The sequence below is a fragment of the Peromyscus leucopus genome, chromosome 12 (genome assembly GCF_004664715.2).
Source record: "Peromyscus leucopus breed LL Stock chromosome 12, UCI_PerLeu_2.1, whole genome shotgun sequence".
In the NCBI taxonomy this organism is placed as follows: domain Eukaryota; kingdom Metazoa; phylum Chordata; class Mammalia; order Rodentia; family Cricetidae; genus Peromyscus; species Peromyscus leucopus.
The window spans coordinates 70,815,629-70,835,739 of record NC_051073.1 but is presented as its reverse complement, the minus strand read 5'-3'; the positions used below and the strand labels follow the sequence as shown (position 1 = coordinate 70,835,739).

Here is a 20,111-nt window from a genome sequence, read left to right as displayed (position 1 = left end):
TTTTACTCTGTTGTTTTCGCTGTGTGGAGATTTTCAGGATGATGTCATTTTGTTTCTGTTGCCTGTGCTTCTGGTGGTAAATCCATTCAACCATCGTCAAGGCTGTTCTCCTAAGCTTTATAGCTGTATTCTTTCCTGGAGCACTTCCCTCTTTAGAAGCATCTTGAGTTGGTGATGTAAGAGCAGCCTCTGATTTGCTTCCTGGATTGTTGAAACCCAGTATTTCCAAACAATTTGTATACGACACTGTGCCTCCTCCTGTGTTGGCGCTTGGCACTCATGTAGGAAATAAGTGAACTTTATATGTGTTTGTTTACTTCCAGACTACCTCTCCTGCTCCTTCTAACGTATGTCTCTCTCTGTGTTGTTGCGACATTGTCTTATTAAAATTTGCAAAATATTTTGAAATCAGCAATGCGATGAATTTATCTTTGCTCCTCCTTTCCAAGACTGGTTTGGCTGTTTGTGGCCTTTTCCGTTTCCATCTGCGCTTGAAATAGGTAACTGTTCTATTTCCACGTTTTGATAGGCATCACTCCAGACTCGAATTGTTAAAACTTTATTTTTGTAATCATTCTCGTCACTGTTTCCATTTCCAGTCAGTAAATAGTTGAGCTTATTCCGGGTGTCCTGTTCTTCTTGACGCTACTGTAAAAGCAGCTGCCCCTTTAGCTTTTTGTTCCGTTGTTCACTGGTGCTGTGCACAATGACTGATGTCTCAGCTAGTGAGCTCCTGAAGGTAGGGACCACGCCTTACTTGTCTATGACACCTTGGTACGAAATAGTTCGCCACACTCCCGGTTGCCCATCTGTGGATTATCTTCTTGGATTGCTGCTCTTCTTCATCACGTTTCTCTTCTCTTTCAGGGCTCTACTAGTGTAACGGCCACTCCTCCAACTGCTACTCCAGTCACAGGACATAAGAGAATGGTCATTCCCAACCAGCCCCCTCTGACGGCCACCAAGAAGTCGGCCGTGAAACCACAGCCTGCTCCCCAGGCGGCACCCATCCCAGTGGCTCCCATTGGAACTCTCAAACCACAGCCTCAGCCAGTTCCGGCCTCCTACACGACAGCCTCTACACCTTCAAGGCCCACCTTCAACGTGCAAGTGAAGTCAGCCCAGCCCAGCCCACATTACATGGCTGGCCCATCTGCTGGACAGATGTATGGTCCAGGGCCTCATGGCTATAACACCCAGCCAGTTCCTCTGTTGGGACAGGGTCCTCCTCCCTCAGCTCGTGCTGGTACCGACTATGCATACATCCCACCCCCAGGACATCAGCCTGAGCCGGGATATGGGTACACCTCCAACCAAGGACGATATTATGAACCCTATTATGCAGCAGGGCCTGGTTACGGGGCCAGAAATGATGCGGATCCTTCTTATGGACAACAGGTTCACCCGAATACCTGGAAGCGGGAGCCAGGGTATGCTGCTCCTGGAGCTGGGAATCAGAACCCTTCTGGGATGTATCCAGCCAGTGGTCCTAAGAAGACCTATATCACAGACCCTGTGTCAGCCCCCTGTGCACCACCAGTGCAGCCAAAGGTAAGAAACTGACTAACCTAGCAATAGGAAAAGGGAAATACCTGCCTAGTCTACCTTCCCTAGGGAGCAGCACTAAAGACAGACGCACATGTGCTTCCTCTTCCTATTAGCAGGTGCCACCCCGGAGAAAAACAGTGAAGCAGAAAAGGTGAGTGTGGCCCTGTTTGCACAGTACCAGTACATTTCCTGCTTAACATCCAGTGCCACTAATTGCTCAGTAATGAAGGATTATCTTCCACAAAAGCTGAATGAACACAGTATGTCAGGAAAATCTGATCTGGGAGAGGTAACAAAAAAGTAATTCATCTTCCAGCGATTACATTCTGTGCATTACAGCATCCTTTCTGGATAGTACAGAAGTATCTTCAAACATGTTGCTCTTGCATAGACCCTGGATCCGATTTCAATATCTCATGGTTCGTCAGGGACAAGGAATTCCCGGATCTCTAGGTGAGAGGTGTCCAGGCCAATCATTTGAGCTACTGACAGGCAAAGCCTATGTTAAGGTGGTAAGAATTCAAGCAACATTGGTACCACAGTGACTGCAAGGGTCACAAGTAGCCAAGGCCTGCAGATATGGGCATACCTGCAGATTTATAGGTATACCTGCAGATATGGGCATACCTGCAGCTATGGTCTACTTTCCTTCCAGAAGAAACCTAGATCATAGGGCCTGTCATTGGCCCTTGTTTTTCAGATCACATATTCTCTGGGAAGAGTCTTACCTTTCAGTCTTTAATTCCATTAAGTTCGAGACCAGCCTGGTCTACAAACGTGAGGTACAGAACAGCAAGGACTAAACAGAGAAACCCTGTCTTGAAAATAAAAATTAAATAAAAAAATTGAAAATCCTTTGTGAATGATGGTTCTCTTCTATTGTTAGAGTTAATAGTACTGTATATAGATTCCTTTTAAATTCAGTATACCCAGTTACTACTTCTGACTACATAAGTTATAACACTGTACTCTCTACTCATCATAACTTGGGTTTGCCCTTAGACCTGGGACAACACAAGTTCCCTCCCATCATGAAAGAACCAATGAGCACTACTATGAAGGAGGTGAAATGAAGAAACTGAACCAGCTTTCAGTCTCTGGGTTAGAACCACACCCTCCTTTCCATTCAGTGAGAACTGAGAAGATGCCAGGATTCCAGCGCCTTTACCTTGAAGCTGAATGGGAATTCGAAGTTGTGGGTCAAGGAGAAGAGTAGATTGTATTTCTATCATTTCCATGTTGTGATCAGATTGCCAGTTTTGCAGCAGATCATTCTCATATTCAACTTCGGAGCAAAAAGAAGAGCCCTATCTGATATGTACTAGCACTAGCTCATTGCTCTTCCATGAAAATTGCTCTTCTATCATTGAGCTCCAAGCAAGTATCAGATTCCGTAAAGGTATATGTTGCTTTCCAAGAGGGGCCTGTGATATGCTAGAGGAATCTGCAAGCCTCCCTATGACCCTTATGTCAAAGTGGGCTAACCTTGATCATTTTCCTAAGGCTGCCATAATGAAAGGTGAAGTGGCTTTTGGAAGACGACTGATACCTTCTAATAAAAAGGAAAGCTCTTCATGGGCTGGGGAGGCAGCTTTGTGGGTCAAGTGTGAGGAGCATTAAGTGTGAGGACCACATTTTGACTCTTCAAACCCACTTAAAAGCTAGGTATGCATGGTGGCCCTCCTACAATCCCAGCACTAGGGAGGCAAAGGCCAAGGGAGACAGGCTACCAGACTAGCAAAAATTCCAAGTTTCATGTATAGCAAGAGAGACCAAGAGTTGAGACCTCAATATATGAAGAATCTACTGTGGTGTTTCGAAAGGCTGGGACCAGACAACTTTGCTGTGCACTTCAAACCTTATTTAAAAACAAACACAAAACCTACCTTTTTTAAGGAGTGGTTTGTGTGTGCATGTAGAGTACATATGCATTTGTATGTATGTCCACCTGTATGAACTTGACACGTTAAGGTTGATTTCTGTTGTCTATCACTCTGCACCTAATATATAGAGGCCTACTGGATAGCTAAGTGACATTACTCAGAGGAAGAGGTAATGTCAGAATCCTTTGAGGGTGCTATTCGACCACTAAAGAATCAGAAAACAAAGTATATCTATAAGCAAGGCACGTTTTGACGCTGTATATTATAAATCCCAGTTCAGAATTTGAAACTGTGGATATAGCTCAACAGAGGGTGTAAAACTTTTTTTTTGCTTCTTATTGGAAAAGACAATGGCTCAAAATGGCTAATTACATCATCATTACTGATTTGGGGTGCCGGTAGATTACATATCCCTTTTTAAGAAATTGAAATACATGTTTTTCAACAGTGTCGTGTATTTTTCCATCAGATTTAATTCGCAAATTCAAAGTGAAAACCTGGTCATGTACTTTCCACTGCCGTTATGGAAGAGGGTGGTTCGAGGTTGGTACTTAGCTGTCTGTGCTGTGGGAAGGTGAAGAGAACGGTGAATCACCGTGGCATCTTGTCTGTAGGATGAGCATCCGCTGATGAAGAGCAGGCCCTTTGCAGATGCTCCCTGAGCAGAGCGCTGCCCAATCCAATGGCACCTGTGCACAGAAGGTGTTGTTCTCTCTGCATTGAGTCTGTTTGGCTTAAGGATGCGATTTCTGCCCTCAGGAATGAGCTCCTACTTCTTGGCTGAGTTCATTCTTGACATCTTTTAATCAGTTCGAAGAAAAACTCTTGACTTCTTTGTCACATTTTCAACCATGGTAAAGGAGAATGTCATCTTCTCTAATTAATTAGTGATTGCAGGGAGTTGGATATTTCCACAGCCTGAATAATTGCCAAGGGAGGGCTATTCAGCATCTCCATTGACTTTCATGGGTTTCTATTTATTTAGGTACTAATGGAAAAGATGCCCTTGTATCTTTAAACAGTGAGCTTTGATTACATGGAGGATTTCAGAACATTTGACATTTAACCCATTAGGGTTTTTTTTTTTCCCCTTTCCTCCGCTGTGTTTGAGACCAAGGGTTTTAATTTCCCTACATTGTAGAATATAGAAAAGAAAAAGAATGCAAGAGCAGAGGAGAAAGATAAGGAAAGAAAGGTGTAAAGAAAGAGAGAGTGGGAACGCGCGCGGTCAGGATTATGTTTGTGTCCCACACTGTGCTGAGCAGTGAATTTGCACATGCTTCAGGAGACTGCACTGTGCTCCTTGAGAAACACTGTTCTAAGCAAGCCTTTGTAAAGAGAAAACATTCCCTCTCCCCGGAAGTCCTCCTGAAGATTCACTGGGGTCTTTTCTTCTGGGCAGGCTTCTACAAGCTAACTTTAACTCTGTGTTTCTATGTGTTGACTTTCTTTCCTGTAGTATTCAGGTAAGGTGGCCCAGCTTGCTGGATGCCAGGGCAGCGTCTTGGAGGCATCGTGATTCTCAATTGTGATGAAGTGACTTTAGCATCCATTTTCTTGTCATAGAATGATCTAGATCAGCCTCACCCTGGTACGGGGACAGCTGTTTGCCAGAGTGTGTGAGGACACTGGTGCCATGTACCCGAGAAAAGTGGTAGCATTCTTTCCCCCAATGTTACACTTAAATTCTAAACTCATGTTCTATTAAGGCGCCCTTGGAATGCCCTCCAGGATGATTTGGCCTTAAAGAATGTCAGCCCGTCCCTCAGTGCGTCTAACACAAGACGGTTTCTTTACCAGAGTGCAACGAACTGTTCTTTTTTTCCTTTTGATTTGGAGCTTGGGGGTTACATAATAGCTCAGGAAAGAAGAAGTGTCAAAGGAATTCCCAGACCTGTAATTTCTAGAAAGATTAAGAAAACATTTGAGAATGGCATAGTGCCGTTCTGTACATTCCAGCAGTATCAAAATGTGGAAATGTCGTTAGCTTCTTACAGTGACATGGACCGAGTGTACTGCAAGGAATTGCTGGTGTGTTAAAGAGCTGTCTTTCTGGAAATCCTGTGTTAGATGCCTCTCCTTCCTAGGAACAGAGGAACAGTAAGGGAGCATTCAGGGCAGGCAGAAAGGTGGGCTTGGACATGTGTCTGGGCTCTGCTGCTAGCATCTGATACCGTGTGATGACCCGAGAATGGGAACAGTAACTTGAGGCCAGTGGCAGTGATATTGGTAACTACTCTTGAAGAACACTTTGTGACCCTACGTGACCATGAACGTTAGGTGAACTCAGGTCCAAGCTTTTCTCTTGCTCATTTGTGAATCAATTGCCTATGTCACATGTCAAGTTCCTGGAGAGCCCCAAAGTCAAATGTTTTGAAGATTATCTCTGTGTTCTCAGGGTAGTGATTCCCTGAATCTTGGTATCTTGGGGTATTTTGATGGCAGGGCCCCAGCTTAAGTAGATTCGAATATTATTAAGGACCAAGCTTAATAATATTCTTCCCAGGGGCCCAGAAGAGAATACGAAACTGCTCAGGTCCTAGCACACACAAACAATTTTAAGGAGTTCCTTTGTTTATTTCTCCCTGCATCCTTAAAATTGTTTGTGTGTACTGGGATCTGAGTTTAACTCAGTGGTAGAGTCCAGACCCATTGTGCTCCAGGCCCTGAATTTGGTCTCTAGCACTGGTGGTCAAAAAAGAAAAGAAAGAAAGAGAGAGACAGAGTGAAAGAAAGAGAGAGAGAGAGAAAGAAAGAGACAGAGAGAAAGAAAGAAAGAGAGAGAGAAAGAAGAAAGAAAGAAAGAAAAGAAGAGACAGAGAAAGAAAGAAAGAAAGAAAGAAAGAAAGAAAGAAAGAAAGAAAGAGAAAGAAGAAAGAAAGAAAGAAGAAAGAAAGAAAAGAGAAAGAAAATTTTGAAGTGTTCTTCCAGGGGTTCTGCTTTGCACTCTGCCGAGGTGTGTGCGAGCAGTCCAGAAGTTTCTGACTTTTACAGTGCCTTGTCATCAACCCTCTGGGTTAGCCACTCTTATGGCATTTCGTCCTCTCTCATTGTGGTTTAAATGGACGTTGTTCTTGTGACTACTCATATTTAATACATGTGCTGGCCACTCCTGTTTCTTTGTCTTGTGTTAGGTGGCATCGAAAATTTGCCATTTTAATTGTAATGTAACTTGAACAAGGAAAAGTAGATGTTGGATGATGAAGAAGCATGAAATCCAGGTGATGGGCAGAGGGGGCATCAGTGAGGCTATAAAACTGTTGTTTCTATCATTTTATCTTTGTTTCCTTTGTGTTTGCTTGCTGGTTTGTTGTAGGTAAGTACATAAAAACATGATTGGTAATGGGATTGTAAACCCCAGGGAGGCTCTCCAGCCTAAGAACGGCCATTCTGACTGCTGCTCTGGAAAGAATGGTAGGTCCTTTGTAATTCTAACTCTGCCCATGGCCTCCCCTTAATATTAAATGTTGTTATCCAGAGCCCTGGGCCAGTGCCCTGAGAATAGTTTGTGAATATTATTATTCATCTAAACTTTTTGTGTTATAATGCCTAATAATTCACAACTCTAATGTTTTTGAAAAAAATTAAATAATTGCAATATCACATTATAACAATACGATTTTGTGTGTTCACAGTAAAAACATATGTCAAGTTATTGATTTTATCGCTTTGCTTCATTTTAACTTTATAGCAAAATAAATCCCTGACTTAGGGATGCGCACCTTTGGAATTTGTTGCCTTTCTGGCCAAGGCAAACCCTAATACCTCCCAATTTCAAAGGCATGTCTGTGGTTGTTCTCTTCCTAGAAAACAGAAATGTTTCCTTTATTGATCAGTGGTGAATCTACAAGCTAAATAATTCAAGAACACAATATTAAGATTTTTCCCACAGTAGAAGAGAACTTTTTGGGTCATGGGGAGGACAAAGATGGGTGACTAAGACAAGGGCTCACTATGTAGCCCAGGCTGGTCTTGAACTTGCTGAGGTCCCAAGTGCCAGGATTCATAGGCGGGAGCCTCCGTGTCCAGTTAAGTAAGCTGTTTTAGCTAGTATAATTCAAAAGTGCCATTGTTCCAAAAATAAAGATTTACTTGTTATTCTAGATCTTTGATTTTTCTGGAAGATGGAAAATCCAACTTTTATAAATACTCTTAGCCAATAAATATGGTGTGTGTGCTCTATTTCCTCCTTGGAATTTAAGGAATGTTCTTTAGAAAATATGGCTCCTTTTTTTCTGGCACTTACTTAAAATAACATTGAACTGTATAAAATAGCATGTAACTTTTAAAAAGCACACTATATAAAGTGTACTAAGCATGTTCACATACAGTGAGCACCTACAGCATGTTCAGAGTTAGCTTTTCTAGTGTATTGCCAACCCTGAACACAAGAAGAAAGATGTGAAGTCACTCCCCAAGGCCTGCACAGCGTTCTTTCCACTGCGAGGTTTGCCTCCGTTCCTGGATGTCTTTGTTTATGTAATTAGCTCATTGTACAGTTGTCCAAACATAAAATATTCCTTGGGCCTTGTGGTTTATACACTTATTTTTAGCATTGTATTTCTGGGACCTAACATGTAGAAACCTAATATTCTAAGATTTAAGGAGGTGAAACTATACCCTAAACCTAAAATCAAGATAATAGGTCCTGCTATTTTTCATTCAGTCTTTATAAATACCAGGCATGTTTTTATCTCTGCTGTTATGCATGTATGGATTATTGAGATGTGAATGGGTGAAGTGTGTGTCAGGCTGTTTGTGTTCTCCATTCATTATTCTTCAGGCTTCATACATGGGTTCTTTAACATCAGTTTGGATAGAGTTACCCTAGATAATGCCTTAGAATTCCATCATAGTAGAAAATATCGAAGATCATCAACTTATTGAGAAAATCCTGATTTTTGTCTAGGTATTTTGAAAGTTTACTCTGGCATGTGAAGCATCTTGGCAGAGAGATGCTTCCAGAACAAAGTTTGATCACTTCCTGGCCAGGACCTGAGGGAGCGAGAAGAAAAGGAGACTTGGGTTTGACAATCCCCTTCAGAGGCATGCCTCTAATGACTGAAAAACTCCCCCTCTCCCCCAGGAGGCCTCAGCCTTTAACAGTTCTCTTACCTCCAAATAGCATCAAACTAGGTACCAAACCTATAATAAGTGTCTTTAGAGGGCTGTCAACATCTGGACTATAATACAAGTCGCTTACAGTTTTTAATCTGAGGAACCCCTGCTAACCAACCATCCATAAGACAAACATATGTTCACCGTTGTCTAGGAGACAGCTGGTGCAGCGAGTCCCTGCAAGGACAGTGAAGAAGGGGTCCCTACGAATTCCTGGAAAGCTGCCTTGAGAAGATGGGAAATGGCCGTGCTGCTGTGGCTATGGGCTAAAGCTCTCCTTAGCCTTGTTTTGTGAACAGCATTAAGTACAGCCATCCTCACGTGTCTACATAATGTCCATGGTGTCTTTCCACCACCACAGGGAAAATGAGGTGGCATGGGAATTTCATGACCTAAGTAGCTCAAAACGTGATTTGTTTGTCCTTACAGAGGATGGTCCCCTATCCTTTATCAAAAACACAATGACTTGGAGCCAAGTAAGAGGGCTCACTGGGTAAGCGTGCTCGTTCTGATGCCTGCCTACCTCAGTTCAGTGAAAAATATGGGCTGGAGAGGCGACTGGGAGGTTAAGAGCACTTGTTCCTCTTGTGGGAGACCAGAACTGGATCCCCAGTACCAACGTGGCGGTTCCTAACCCTCTGTCACTCCAGTTCATGGGAATCTGATGCCCTCTTCTGATGATCATGGGACTCAATCATGCATGTATCACATACATACATGCAGGCAAAGCACTCGCATATAAAATAAAATGAATAAATCTAATAAAAAATGTAAGTGAAAGGTTAATCCACTGCTTGAGAATGGTTCCTATAGTCTACCCTGTTCCCTCAAGCCGAATGAAATACTCCTGTTCAGTTTTCCTGTCTAGGTGAAGCTTGGCCATTCACCCTAGTCTCAAATGATTAGCTTATTCTCTGGAATTTTTCATTAAAATTTTTTTTTTAATTTTTTGCTATGATATGTGCTTATTGAGCATATTTAATATATAATATATTTCTTGAGATCATTTGCATTTGAAGTATTTTTAACTTGTTGTGTGTGTGTGTGTGTGTGTGTGTGTGACAACAGGGTTGTGTTATCATCACAGTCCCTGTCTCGACCCCACCCCTTAAAGAAACCCTGTATCTTTTGCAGTATCCTCACAACTGCAGATAGTAACTAATCTGTTACCATCAATGTATATACCGATTCTTTACATGGAATCATACATACATTGTCTTATATAACTGTATCATTAGCCTGGTATTTTCAAATTCCATCCACTTTTAACATAGATAAGTAGTCCGTTCCTTTTTTATCACTGAATAGTACTTCACAGGTTTGCCAGTTGGTGTTTATCCTTGAAGGAGTTGCTGGCATTTGAGGTTTTCTTGCTTTCTGTTTGTATTTCTGGGCATGTCTGTCCAGCTCTCTTGCCTACATATCTAGCAGTGGAATTACCTAGTGATGGTCCACATTGTGGAGAACTGCTGGACTTCCAAAGGAACAACCAGCCTGGTCTACAAGACCGGTGACATCCACATAAGAAATGTGCCATGGTCTCTGCCTCTCTAGAGTTTTCAAACTCCATTTGATTTTGAAAACCTTTACCTTTGAAATTAACTTGTTTGGGGTGAGGTTATTCTATGTAGCTCAGGTAGGTCTCAAACTTCTGATCCTCCTGCCTCTGCGTCCCAAGTACTGGGCTTATCTGTTATGTGACTCCTGCTGTGTGACTTTCAAGTAGAAAGGCCAGTTCTTGCCGAGCAGGAAGCAGGCATGTGCTCTCCTTCTTTATTTATCTCCAACACAACTAGTACCTCTCACGAGTCAGACACTTCTGCGCAAATCAATAAAGCAATCATAAGTGAAATGGTATTTATTGATTGTCACGACTCGTGAGTTGTTTACATGGGTTTTTAATGTATATTTTAAATGAATGTCCTCTCTTTTTAATTACAATTCTGTTCTCAGTCTGGTCTACTCCTAAACCCCTACTTTGTATCATAGCAGATTAACCTTCGCTTGGATGCGGTCTATTTTAGTCGCTAAAGTGAATTTCCTGGCCCTGTTTTTCAGTGCAGTTTTTCTTCCTTTACCTATGGCTCACCTGAGATGTTTACCCCTGGGCCGTCATGGTGAAGCTTCTTTCATACTCCAGGCTCAGTATGGAAATATTACTTCCCACTCTTCTGCCCAGTCAAGCATGCCCCTCCCATGCACAGTTCTCAGCTCTTGAGAACTGCTGATTTCCCAGAAACTCAGACCTGAAACGCGAAGCCATGCTTTACTATTCTCTTTTTTTCACAGTATATTCTTTTGTGTTTCCCTAAAACTACACATAAAATCTGTGACTACTGCGTCCTCGAGTGCCCCTGGGCTGGCCTTGCCCCGTCACCTGTCACCTGACTTATAGATGATTCCTATTGCTTTGTTACTTTGGGGTTTGTCTGTCTCCTCCTGGTCTTCTCCACAGTGATTCTATAGAAGCCGTGCGGTCTCACTGCTGTCCTGGTGTACTGGTGAGGCCCCTCTCACAGCATCCTGGGAGGAAGAAAAAAAAAAAGCAAGCAAACGAGAACTGTGCTTGCAAGTCTCTTTGTCCACTTACAGCTTTCAAGGTCTCACCTGCCATCTGTCACTCCAATCCCCATCAGTCACGTTACATTCAGCCGTGCACTTGAATACAGGCCTTGACTTTGCCTCCATCTCCTGAGGATGGTTTCAACAGATATCTCCAGGGTTCCTGTTTTACATCCTATAGGACGTCAGTCAAGTGGTACTTAGTAAAAGACTTCCTCATCACTCCACCAAAAGTGCCCTGCCAAGACTTACCCACTTTTTGTTTCATTTAGCCCTGTAATGTTTATCATCACTAAACACAGTTTACTCATATATGTGTAAATGTGTAGTGTTTATATATATATGTGTGTGTGCGTATATGTCATATATGTTTGTGTGTATATATGCAAATGTGTGCATGTTTGTGTATGTGTTCGCGTATGTGCAAGCCAGAGGTCAACTTGGCTTCAGGGGACAGACATCCTCACGGCTTTTAGAGACGGTCTCTCATTGGGTCTGGGCCTTGCAGACTTTGCTAGAATGGATAGCCACCAAGCCCCCAGGGTCCTTCTTTCCTGTAGTGGCTTCCCAAGTGCTCTCACACGCCCTGCTTGCACATGGGTGCTGGCTCTCTCACTGCGGTCCTCAGGCACGTGGGAGAAGCACATCACTGTCGGAACCCTCCCCCTAACCCCCTTGTTACGTGTTTTAATCATTTATCCTTTGTTCTTTTCTTCTAAAATGTATCGTAAGAGCCAGGTGGTTTTTTTTGTTTGGTTTGTCATTTTAACTGCGGCATAGCACATAGTGACTTAAACCCAGCGAGTTCTTACTGAAAAATGTGTTTCTAAGGAAAGAAGGAGCAAGTCTTGGTTTCACAATCACTGCTCCTGAAAATGGATTATACAGTGTATCGTGGCCATGTTGTGACAGTGTCTCCTGATAAGTGGGGAAGGCCACAGCACTCTGATGTCACCATATGTGATTCCCACTTCCCAGAGGCATTCCCCGATGTTTCCCTTCTCTGTCTTGTCTTCTGCTTCCAGCACTTGCTGTAACTCCGTGTGTTGTCTACTTGACTTTGAATTTCAAAGCAGAAGACAAATTGTGCCCTCCAGTGTGGTGATAGATGTGGAGGTGCTTTTTATTATAAAATGCCACTCCAACTTGACGAATTGTTCGCATCCTTTGCTGGGCTTAGACTAAAAATAGGGCCTAAGATTTTAAATGATAGACAACCTTTTAAATGTTTTACAGCTCTACGGATTAATAACGGCCAATATTGATTATTTTAGTCAGATCCAGTGCTAAGAGCTTATATGGATTGACTCATGTTATCTCATTACCGTGTTCAGTAGCTGATGTGATTCTCCTTCTACAGATAACAAAAGTGACAGCCATCAAATACTTTGCCCAATTTTTTTTCATGAGCTTTCATAAATATAAACACATGTGACCATTAAAACAGAAGGGCTCAATTTTATTATAAAATTTTATTAAAAAAATCAGAATATCCAACGATTTTTCGGTGCCAGGGTTGGACTCAGAAAATGGTAAAATTACTTCTCTCTTTAAGCTCACATTTTTAGTAATTTATTTATTGGAGAGAGATAGTAAGGCAGTCACAATCAGTGAGTGATCCCGGCACTGATTCATATAAATATTCTTATGATGTATTGTCTAGTCATCTTGACTCTGTTTTCCTTCTCCAAGTCCAACTCCTTGACTGAATTTGCTTTGGCGACACTTTTGGAGCCCTGTGGCATCCGGAGTTACTGATTGAAGTAGCCTACTTAGGGAGAGTCTTGGAAGAAATGACATTTGGACCAAAGCTAAAAGGATGAGCTAAGTTCTACGGTCGGAATGAAAGCCATCACAGGCAAAGGAAAGGAGGGTGATGCCAGGTCCTCTGAGCTTCACCCCTGCAGTTTGCAGGGACAGAACGAGGGAGAGGGTGAAGCAGTCAGTGGAGGACAAGGGAGTAAAATGATGGTGGAGAGTCATCTGCTCGGGTGCCAGTGAAAGACTGAGGAAGCCGCTACCCCCAGGCGAATGTGCAGACTTTTCTAGAGAGGACAGGCTAAGTGCGAGTGGCCCTTAGCATGCAGGCAGCAGCATGCTCAGGTGCCTCGGCTAGACAGGCAGGTGGATGAAAGGAGGAAGAGCCAGTTGGTACAGGCATTGTCTTTGCCCAACTTCTGCTCCGACACTCTCTTAACGAGATGAGCTGAAACCTGTGACGCTGTGAGCTCAGGATGTCTTTTCTGTCTTAAGTCGCTTGTGCCAGGTATTTTGATGCAGTTATCAAGAAAGAATCCTACCTGTATAGATTTGGCAATCTTTCAAGATTTGGAGTCTGCTTACCTGTCCTCCCAGATTCATCAGTGGCTGGGTTGTTTTCCCTCCCTCCCTCCCCCCTCCCTCCCCCCCAACTCTCCCTTATTTATTTATTTATTTGTTTGTTTATTTATTTATTTATTTATTTATTTATTTATTTATTTATTTATGTTTTCCTTTTATCCAGAATCTCTACTTTTTCTGGAACTGGATCCTTTCCACCAGAATCGGATAGGATTGAGTTGCTCATGCTAATCAAGAAACATGGGTTTCGAGGAGAGCTCCTCTCAGGAATAGTACCAAAGAGCATCCAGGTTTATTAGGACTTCTTTATGTGATGCCTTCACCTGCCTCAGACCTTTAGCCACACTGGAAGTGTATGTGGATTCTATTTCGACCCTGATCTTTCACTTTGCAGAAAAGTGAGACTCAGAAAAATTGGACCAAAGACTATTTGCCCTAACTTACCTATTGCACTTTTACTATTTTTACTTTTTTAATAAAAGAAGTTAAAAAGGCTCAGTAATGTGCAGTTGTGAAATCAGTTCTCTTTTGACTTCAGGTAGGCCTTGTGCGTTAAGCTACTGAGGATCATTCCTTAATATGAGGCCACTGAATGATGGCCAGGCAAGCTTCGTAGGTTTTTTTCTAGCAGAGGACAGCAGGCCATCTCTTTATTTTTCATTGTCTACTCCAGTGGTCCTCAACGTTCCTAATGCTGCTACCCTTTAATACAGTTCCTCATGTTTTGACGACCCCCTACCAAAAATTATTTTGTTGTACTTCGTAACTGTAATTTTGCTACTACTGTGAATTGTAATGGAAATATCTGATATGTGACTCCTGTGAAAGGACCTTTTGACTCCCCACAATAGGTCACATCCCACAGGTTGAGAACCACTGGCCTAGTCTGTCCTTATCAGGCAGATCAGAATTGTGCATGTGATGGGTGGACTATGGGATGGAGGAGGCAGAGTGATCAGGAAGAGAATCTTGGGAGTCACCTGGAAGCCCAGAGAGGAAGCAGTACTACTTGAGCTGTGAGATGGGTAGGACAGCCTGACACTTTCTGAAGCCTGAATCAGGCAGCATCTCCAAGTGGGGAGCAGCAAGCAGCTCATGACAAAGGCACAAATGACCACGTGTTCAAAATCAATATGATTTCACTCACACGCCAACTTTTTTTTTTTTTGCCAAAAGCCAGAAATATAACCCTGCGTTGTGATTTTGCATAAAAATTTTTAGTATAGTTAAAGAATAAAACATCAAAGGGTGAGAGAAAAGGAAATATCAAAATATGGTGTGAAATCCAGGCCATTTGTATCTGAAATTTGAAGTCAGCTGAGCAAAATGAATGTTGCGTTTACTAATCATGTTTCCTGTTGATTCAAATCTGGCTTGAAAGAGGATGAAGTAAACGATTAAGTATCCAACAGCATCATTCCTGATGCCTTTGGACAGAATGCTGAGCTGTTTTCCTGTAGGAGAAATACCAAGTGAGGGAGCCTCGGCCAGGTGTGCTGGAAATCTTCGGGTGGGAAATCCTGGATGCGTACACCTGATCACATGACAAGCCCGGGCATGCCCCACCTTCGTGGCAGCTCTGAGTTCTCAGGCCAGGCTATACAGAGGGTCAAGCACCAGCGTTCACTCCCTCCTTCCCTCATGTTCTCTCCCTCCTTTTCTCCCTCTATTGCCCGCCTTCCTTCTCTCATATTTCCACAAATACATATTTTCAAAAGAAATAACCAGGCATGGTCGTGTACACCTTTAATCCTAGCACTGAGGAGGCAGAGGCAGACAGATCTCTGAGTTTGCGGCCAGCCTGGTCTATATAAAGAGTTCCAGTTCAGCCAGGGCTACACAGTGAGACCCTATCTCAGATAGAGAACAGAGAGGTGGGGAGGGAGGGGAACCTCTTTCTTTAGCAAAAGATGTAGTCCTTGGCCTCCAAATCTTAATCTTGGTGCCAGGACTTTCTATTCAAAAGGAGTCAGGGCTGAGGGGATGAGTTGATTTGTCAGGTACTTGGCTTGAAAGCATAGGGATCAGTTCAGTCCCCAGCATCCACAGAAATAAGAGGCATGCCAGTGTGAGCTTGCAATCCCATTGTGAGGCGGGTGGAGACATGAATACCTGTGAAGCTTGTTGGCCACTGTGTAGCTGTGGCCAAGCTGCAGACTCTTGAGAGATCAAGTCTCAGAAACCTAAGTGCTGAGCAATAGAGGGAGACACATGACATCGCCCTCAGCTTTAAACACCCACATACATGTGCATGCACATGTTCCACACACACACACACACACACACACACACACACACACACACACACACACACACGAATTCTACTTTTCTGTTTCAATTACTAACTAATTACATGGTCACAAAGAAGTCCTAGAAATTGAAAAACAATATTCTCAGGAATCTTCTAGAATATAAAACTATCATCCCAAATGTTTGTTCAATGATTTAAAATTCATGACATTTTAGACTCTCAGAGAAGAAATAAATGTTGACTCTGTTTTTCTAAGAAGTTACTGTGTCCATTCACAGGACACTTCACACCCAGGAGGATGACTGCCCAAGGCCCCACGGCATAGATAATGTTTCACAGCTACCCTGAGACCTCTCAGTTTGAGGACAATCATGTGACCGGGTTGGTGGGCATATCATTCCCTACGATGAAATAACCGAAGATCTTATATGGCATGTAATCCTACACATTATTTTTCTTAATCTTTAGAAAAGTTTGAATTTAGGTGTTTGCAAAGGCTGCTATCGGAAAATACCACAGCCTGATGGACCGAGTGCCTGAAATGGCAGAAATGTAATTTCTCACAGACCTAGACAAGCCTGAGGCCAAGGTGCTGGGGGGCCAGGCCCTGTGAAGTTGCTCTCATTGCCCTGTGACTTGTAGTCAGGCACCTTCTCGCTGCACCCCTACCGGGCTGTGGTCTTTTTCTGTGGTTTGGGTGTCCTGCTTTCCTCTGATTAAACACACCCTTTGTACTTGATTAAGTTTCACCTCATGATTTCATTTTTACCCTGGATACCTTGTTAAAGGCCTTTGCTTTGAATACAGCCACCTTCACTGAGGGTTAGCCTCTCAACATACTTTTTTCATGGGCAGAACTTAGCCCATAACAACTATGTAAGAAAATAAATGCTTACTTCTTAAGAGAAAAGGAAATACAGGCATTTGAAATTTTTAAAGCCCTGAGATACCACCAAAATAATTACAAATTATGACTGAGTACCTGGTGATATCGTCATACATTTTATGACTCCATTTTTCCTGATCACTTCTCCATACGTCCTAATTTTATAATGCTTTCTATAGAGAAAAAAAGAAAGAGAATTTGTCTTCCATAAAGTTGATAAAAATGTGTCAGTGTTATCATTATTAAAAGTGTGGAAAATTTCCTTCATTCTCTACAAGATTTGATGTCACATAATGTCTGAGATTATCGTCAAGCATGAGGAAATTTCTATGGAGTTCCTTTCACTTGTAAGGCTAACGATTTGTACCATTAGCATGGGTCCATATGGGCTGGTAAGGGCTGCTCTGTGCAGTCCACACTGGAATGAATTACACTGGAGTGCGTTTGTAATTGTTCCCAGCACAGTGTTGAGCACTTCCCTGGTAAGACAATGATCTCCTTGTGGGCTGCAGACCCAGTCCTCCGTGCACACTCCCCCACGTGCATGGTGACCTTTACCCTAGTTCTGACACGGTTCCCTAGGTGTTCCCCGCCTGCTGTGTCTTCCCCCAGCACAAGCCCCATGCTGGCTGTTGCAGGACACATTGACATCACATGACTTGTGACTCTGTGGGTGGATGAACTAAAGGGAGAGTAGAGCCGGGACCATTAGGAACACTCTTAGAACTCATCCCTATGACATGATAACTGGTGGCGACATAAATCACATTGTGTAGTGTCAGCAAATCATATTAACGTAGCTTGGTGCATACAATACATGTCCCCGAGCCAGCAATTAGTTCAGTGGATGAAGTGACTTGCCACCCAGACTAGTTCAGTTCCTGGGACCAGCATGGAGGGAGGAAAGGGCTGATTCCCACAGACCTCTATGTGTGCAGTTTGGCACATTTGAGAGTGCGTGTGTGTATATGTGTATGTATAATATATACACATATATGTTTACATATACATTTGCATGTACATAGACACAATAAATAAAAACAATAAAATCAATTTAAGGCCGGGAGGTGGTGGTGCACGCCTTTAATCCCAGCACTCGGGAGGCAGAGGCAGGCGGATCTCTGTGAGTTCGAGGCCAGCCTGGGCTACCAAGTGAGTTCCAGGAAAGGTGCAAAGCTACACAGAGAAACACTGTCTCGAAAAACCAAAAAAAAAAAAAAAAAAAAAAATCAATTTTTAAAAAAGAAACCTCCTCCCTTCATTTCCCTTATCTAGCCCCACATTCCCCTGGTATTCCCACGATGGTACTGCCTCACAGGAGGATCATGGAGAGGCATCCATGGCCGTACTGCTCAACCCCCACCCAGGACTTCATCACAGACCGGTAGAGGTTGAGCGCCCTGGACGACTCTGTTCCTTTCTTCTCCATCCATATCTGTGTAAAGGTTTTCTTCTACTCTGGGTACTTGCTTTGACGTCGTTCCTTCTGTGACTTCCTCCTTCCCCCTTGCTCTTACGTCATCAAACATTTTTTAGTGCATGCCACGTTGCGTACCCCATTTGAGGGATTAGACACACGTGACGGTTTGGGCAGCAGAAATAGGAAGTGAATGGAGACAGTCTGCTGGAGAGTCCTCAGATTGCGCTTTTACATTCAGCTGAGTGTTCAGCAAAGACTTCTCCAGGAAGTTCCCTTTACTCTGACCTAAAGGGGGTCAGGTTCAGGCTGTGAAACCTGAGAGGTGCTGCTACCCCCAGTGGTGCTGTGCTGGATGGAGCAGCGCTTGTCAAGGCTAGCTCTGCATTTCTAACAGTTTTGTTCTCTTGGGTAAGTCAGCTGCAAGACAAATAGATTACAGGAGTCCCATAGATTGGTGACCATCTCCTTGCTCTAAGGGAATGCCTCCAAGGTTTTACAGCCTCAGGTGTAACGGTTTGAGAATCCTCAATCGGGTATCTGTTCTGGGGATTCTAAGTCATTTCTTTGAGAAAAATCTGAATAAACTTCTACGGAGAGACCTCATGCTTCAGTATTCACACCGTGGGAGAATGGATGCTTGTTGGTCCCACTCTCAACCTGTTCCTGTTTTCTCCCCCTAGTCTTGAGCTTCTCGTAGAGTCTACTGCCCTTTTTCCGGTTCCCCATCTGCTCTTATTCTATAGTCACATCTCCACAGAAGTCAGCCTGTTGTAGAACACATCTCTGAGCTTTCCTTGGCACAGACGGAGGATGGACTAGCAAAGGGTCTCATTTGCATGCCACCCCAGGCAAGTCATTGGCTTAGCATTGCCCAGTGTGACCAGGACCAATAGGGACACTGAATATTTATACTTTGCATAATTATTGCTGGTCATACCAGTCAGCTGGTATTTTAATTTTTATGAATGAGCTATATGCTACTGCCAGCTTTTTGACTTTTGAGCCACTTAGGGCAGGGGATAACAGTAATGCATAGAGGGTCTGCTGTGTAATAACACAAGGATACCCAGCAGTCCAAACAGAGGCCACTGGGGTCATGGCCCACTATACTGTTAAGTACCATTCATTGCAGTGGTTCTGAAAATGTTCCTGCATTGATAGTGCCATGGTTTCCAAGGCTTTTCTCACTGTAACTTGATGCGAAATAGAAGCCTAAGCAGCTGTGTGGACTGACTGCCCCATCAATGTTTAGGCTAACAGAAGCAGGCCTGTAGCAGAGTTAGCATGGCCCTCTTGTGGGAATGGCTATCTGTACACTGAGTTATTCAAAGTAGTTATGGGAAAGACTATCCCAAACCAGGTCATCTATTTAAAGTGAAGAGACGCTCCATTTTGAACATTAGATTTCGCATGGTGTAGCTTCCCACGGTGATTTTTTTTTTTAAACATCTTACCCTGATGGTATAGATACATTACAACCAAATGAGATTGGGCGAGGGCCAGTACGCTAACGCAAAGAATCTGCCAACCTTTTGACAAAAGCAGGTACATACAGTTATAAAGTATACAAGTGAAATGGCAGAAATGTCATTAAAAAATTCATGTGTGTATCATTACTATAGGTGCCTGTCAGTCTGTTTGGCAGGCCTGTCTTTGGTGGATGCAAACTTATATAATGTAAACTCTAGAGCTTTTCCTGGTTGGTCTTTTGATTTAGGTCTTGAGCGTTAATTTGGAGGCTTTTAACTTTTTGATCCCATGTTTTGTATTGTTCCTGACATGGCTTCCTAATTCTGTGGTAGAACTCTCAGGTAAGCTGTGTAATGTGATTAGTCCAGAAGAGTACACTGCCCGCTTCAGTCTGGTTCAACACAAGATGTATTCTTGCAAGACCTATACAAGGGCTGAATGGAAATATTCCATATAAACCATATAATACAGAATAAAATAAAAATCAAGTGCCAGGAAGCACTTAGTGCTTTAGATCCAGGATCAGTTTCTTTCCTTTTCATCCTTTTTCTCAGACACTCAAGTGGCCATGCTGAAGTTTTCTTGGTCATATTTAACTTTATCACTGAGGATGGGGGAGCTTAAGTAGCATAT

General features: G+C 43.0%; 1 protein-coding gene across 7 annotated transcripts in view; it reads left to right on the top strand.

The window, feature by feature from the left end:
• The window catches only part of LOC114697100 (LIM domain containing preferred translocation partner in lipoma), a 611,216-nt gene that overhangs the window by 380,888 nt on the left and 210,217 nt on the right, over window positions 1-20,111 (top strand). For all 7 annotated transcript variants that reach the window (XM_028875188.2, XM_028875190.2, XM_028875182.2 and 4 more), the window contains one exon: window positions 868-1,551. In XM_028875188.2, the coding sequence (XP_028731021.1) occupies window positions 868-1,551 (684 nt within the window). The remainder of the gene's footprint in view (window positions 1-867; window positions 1,552-20,111) is intronic.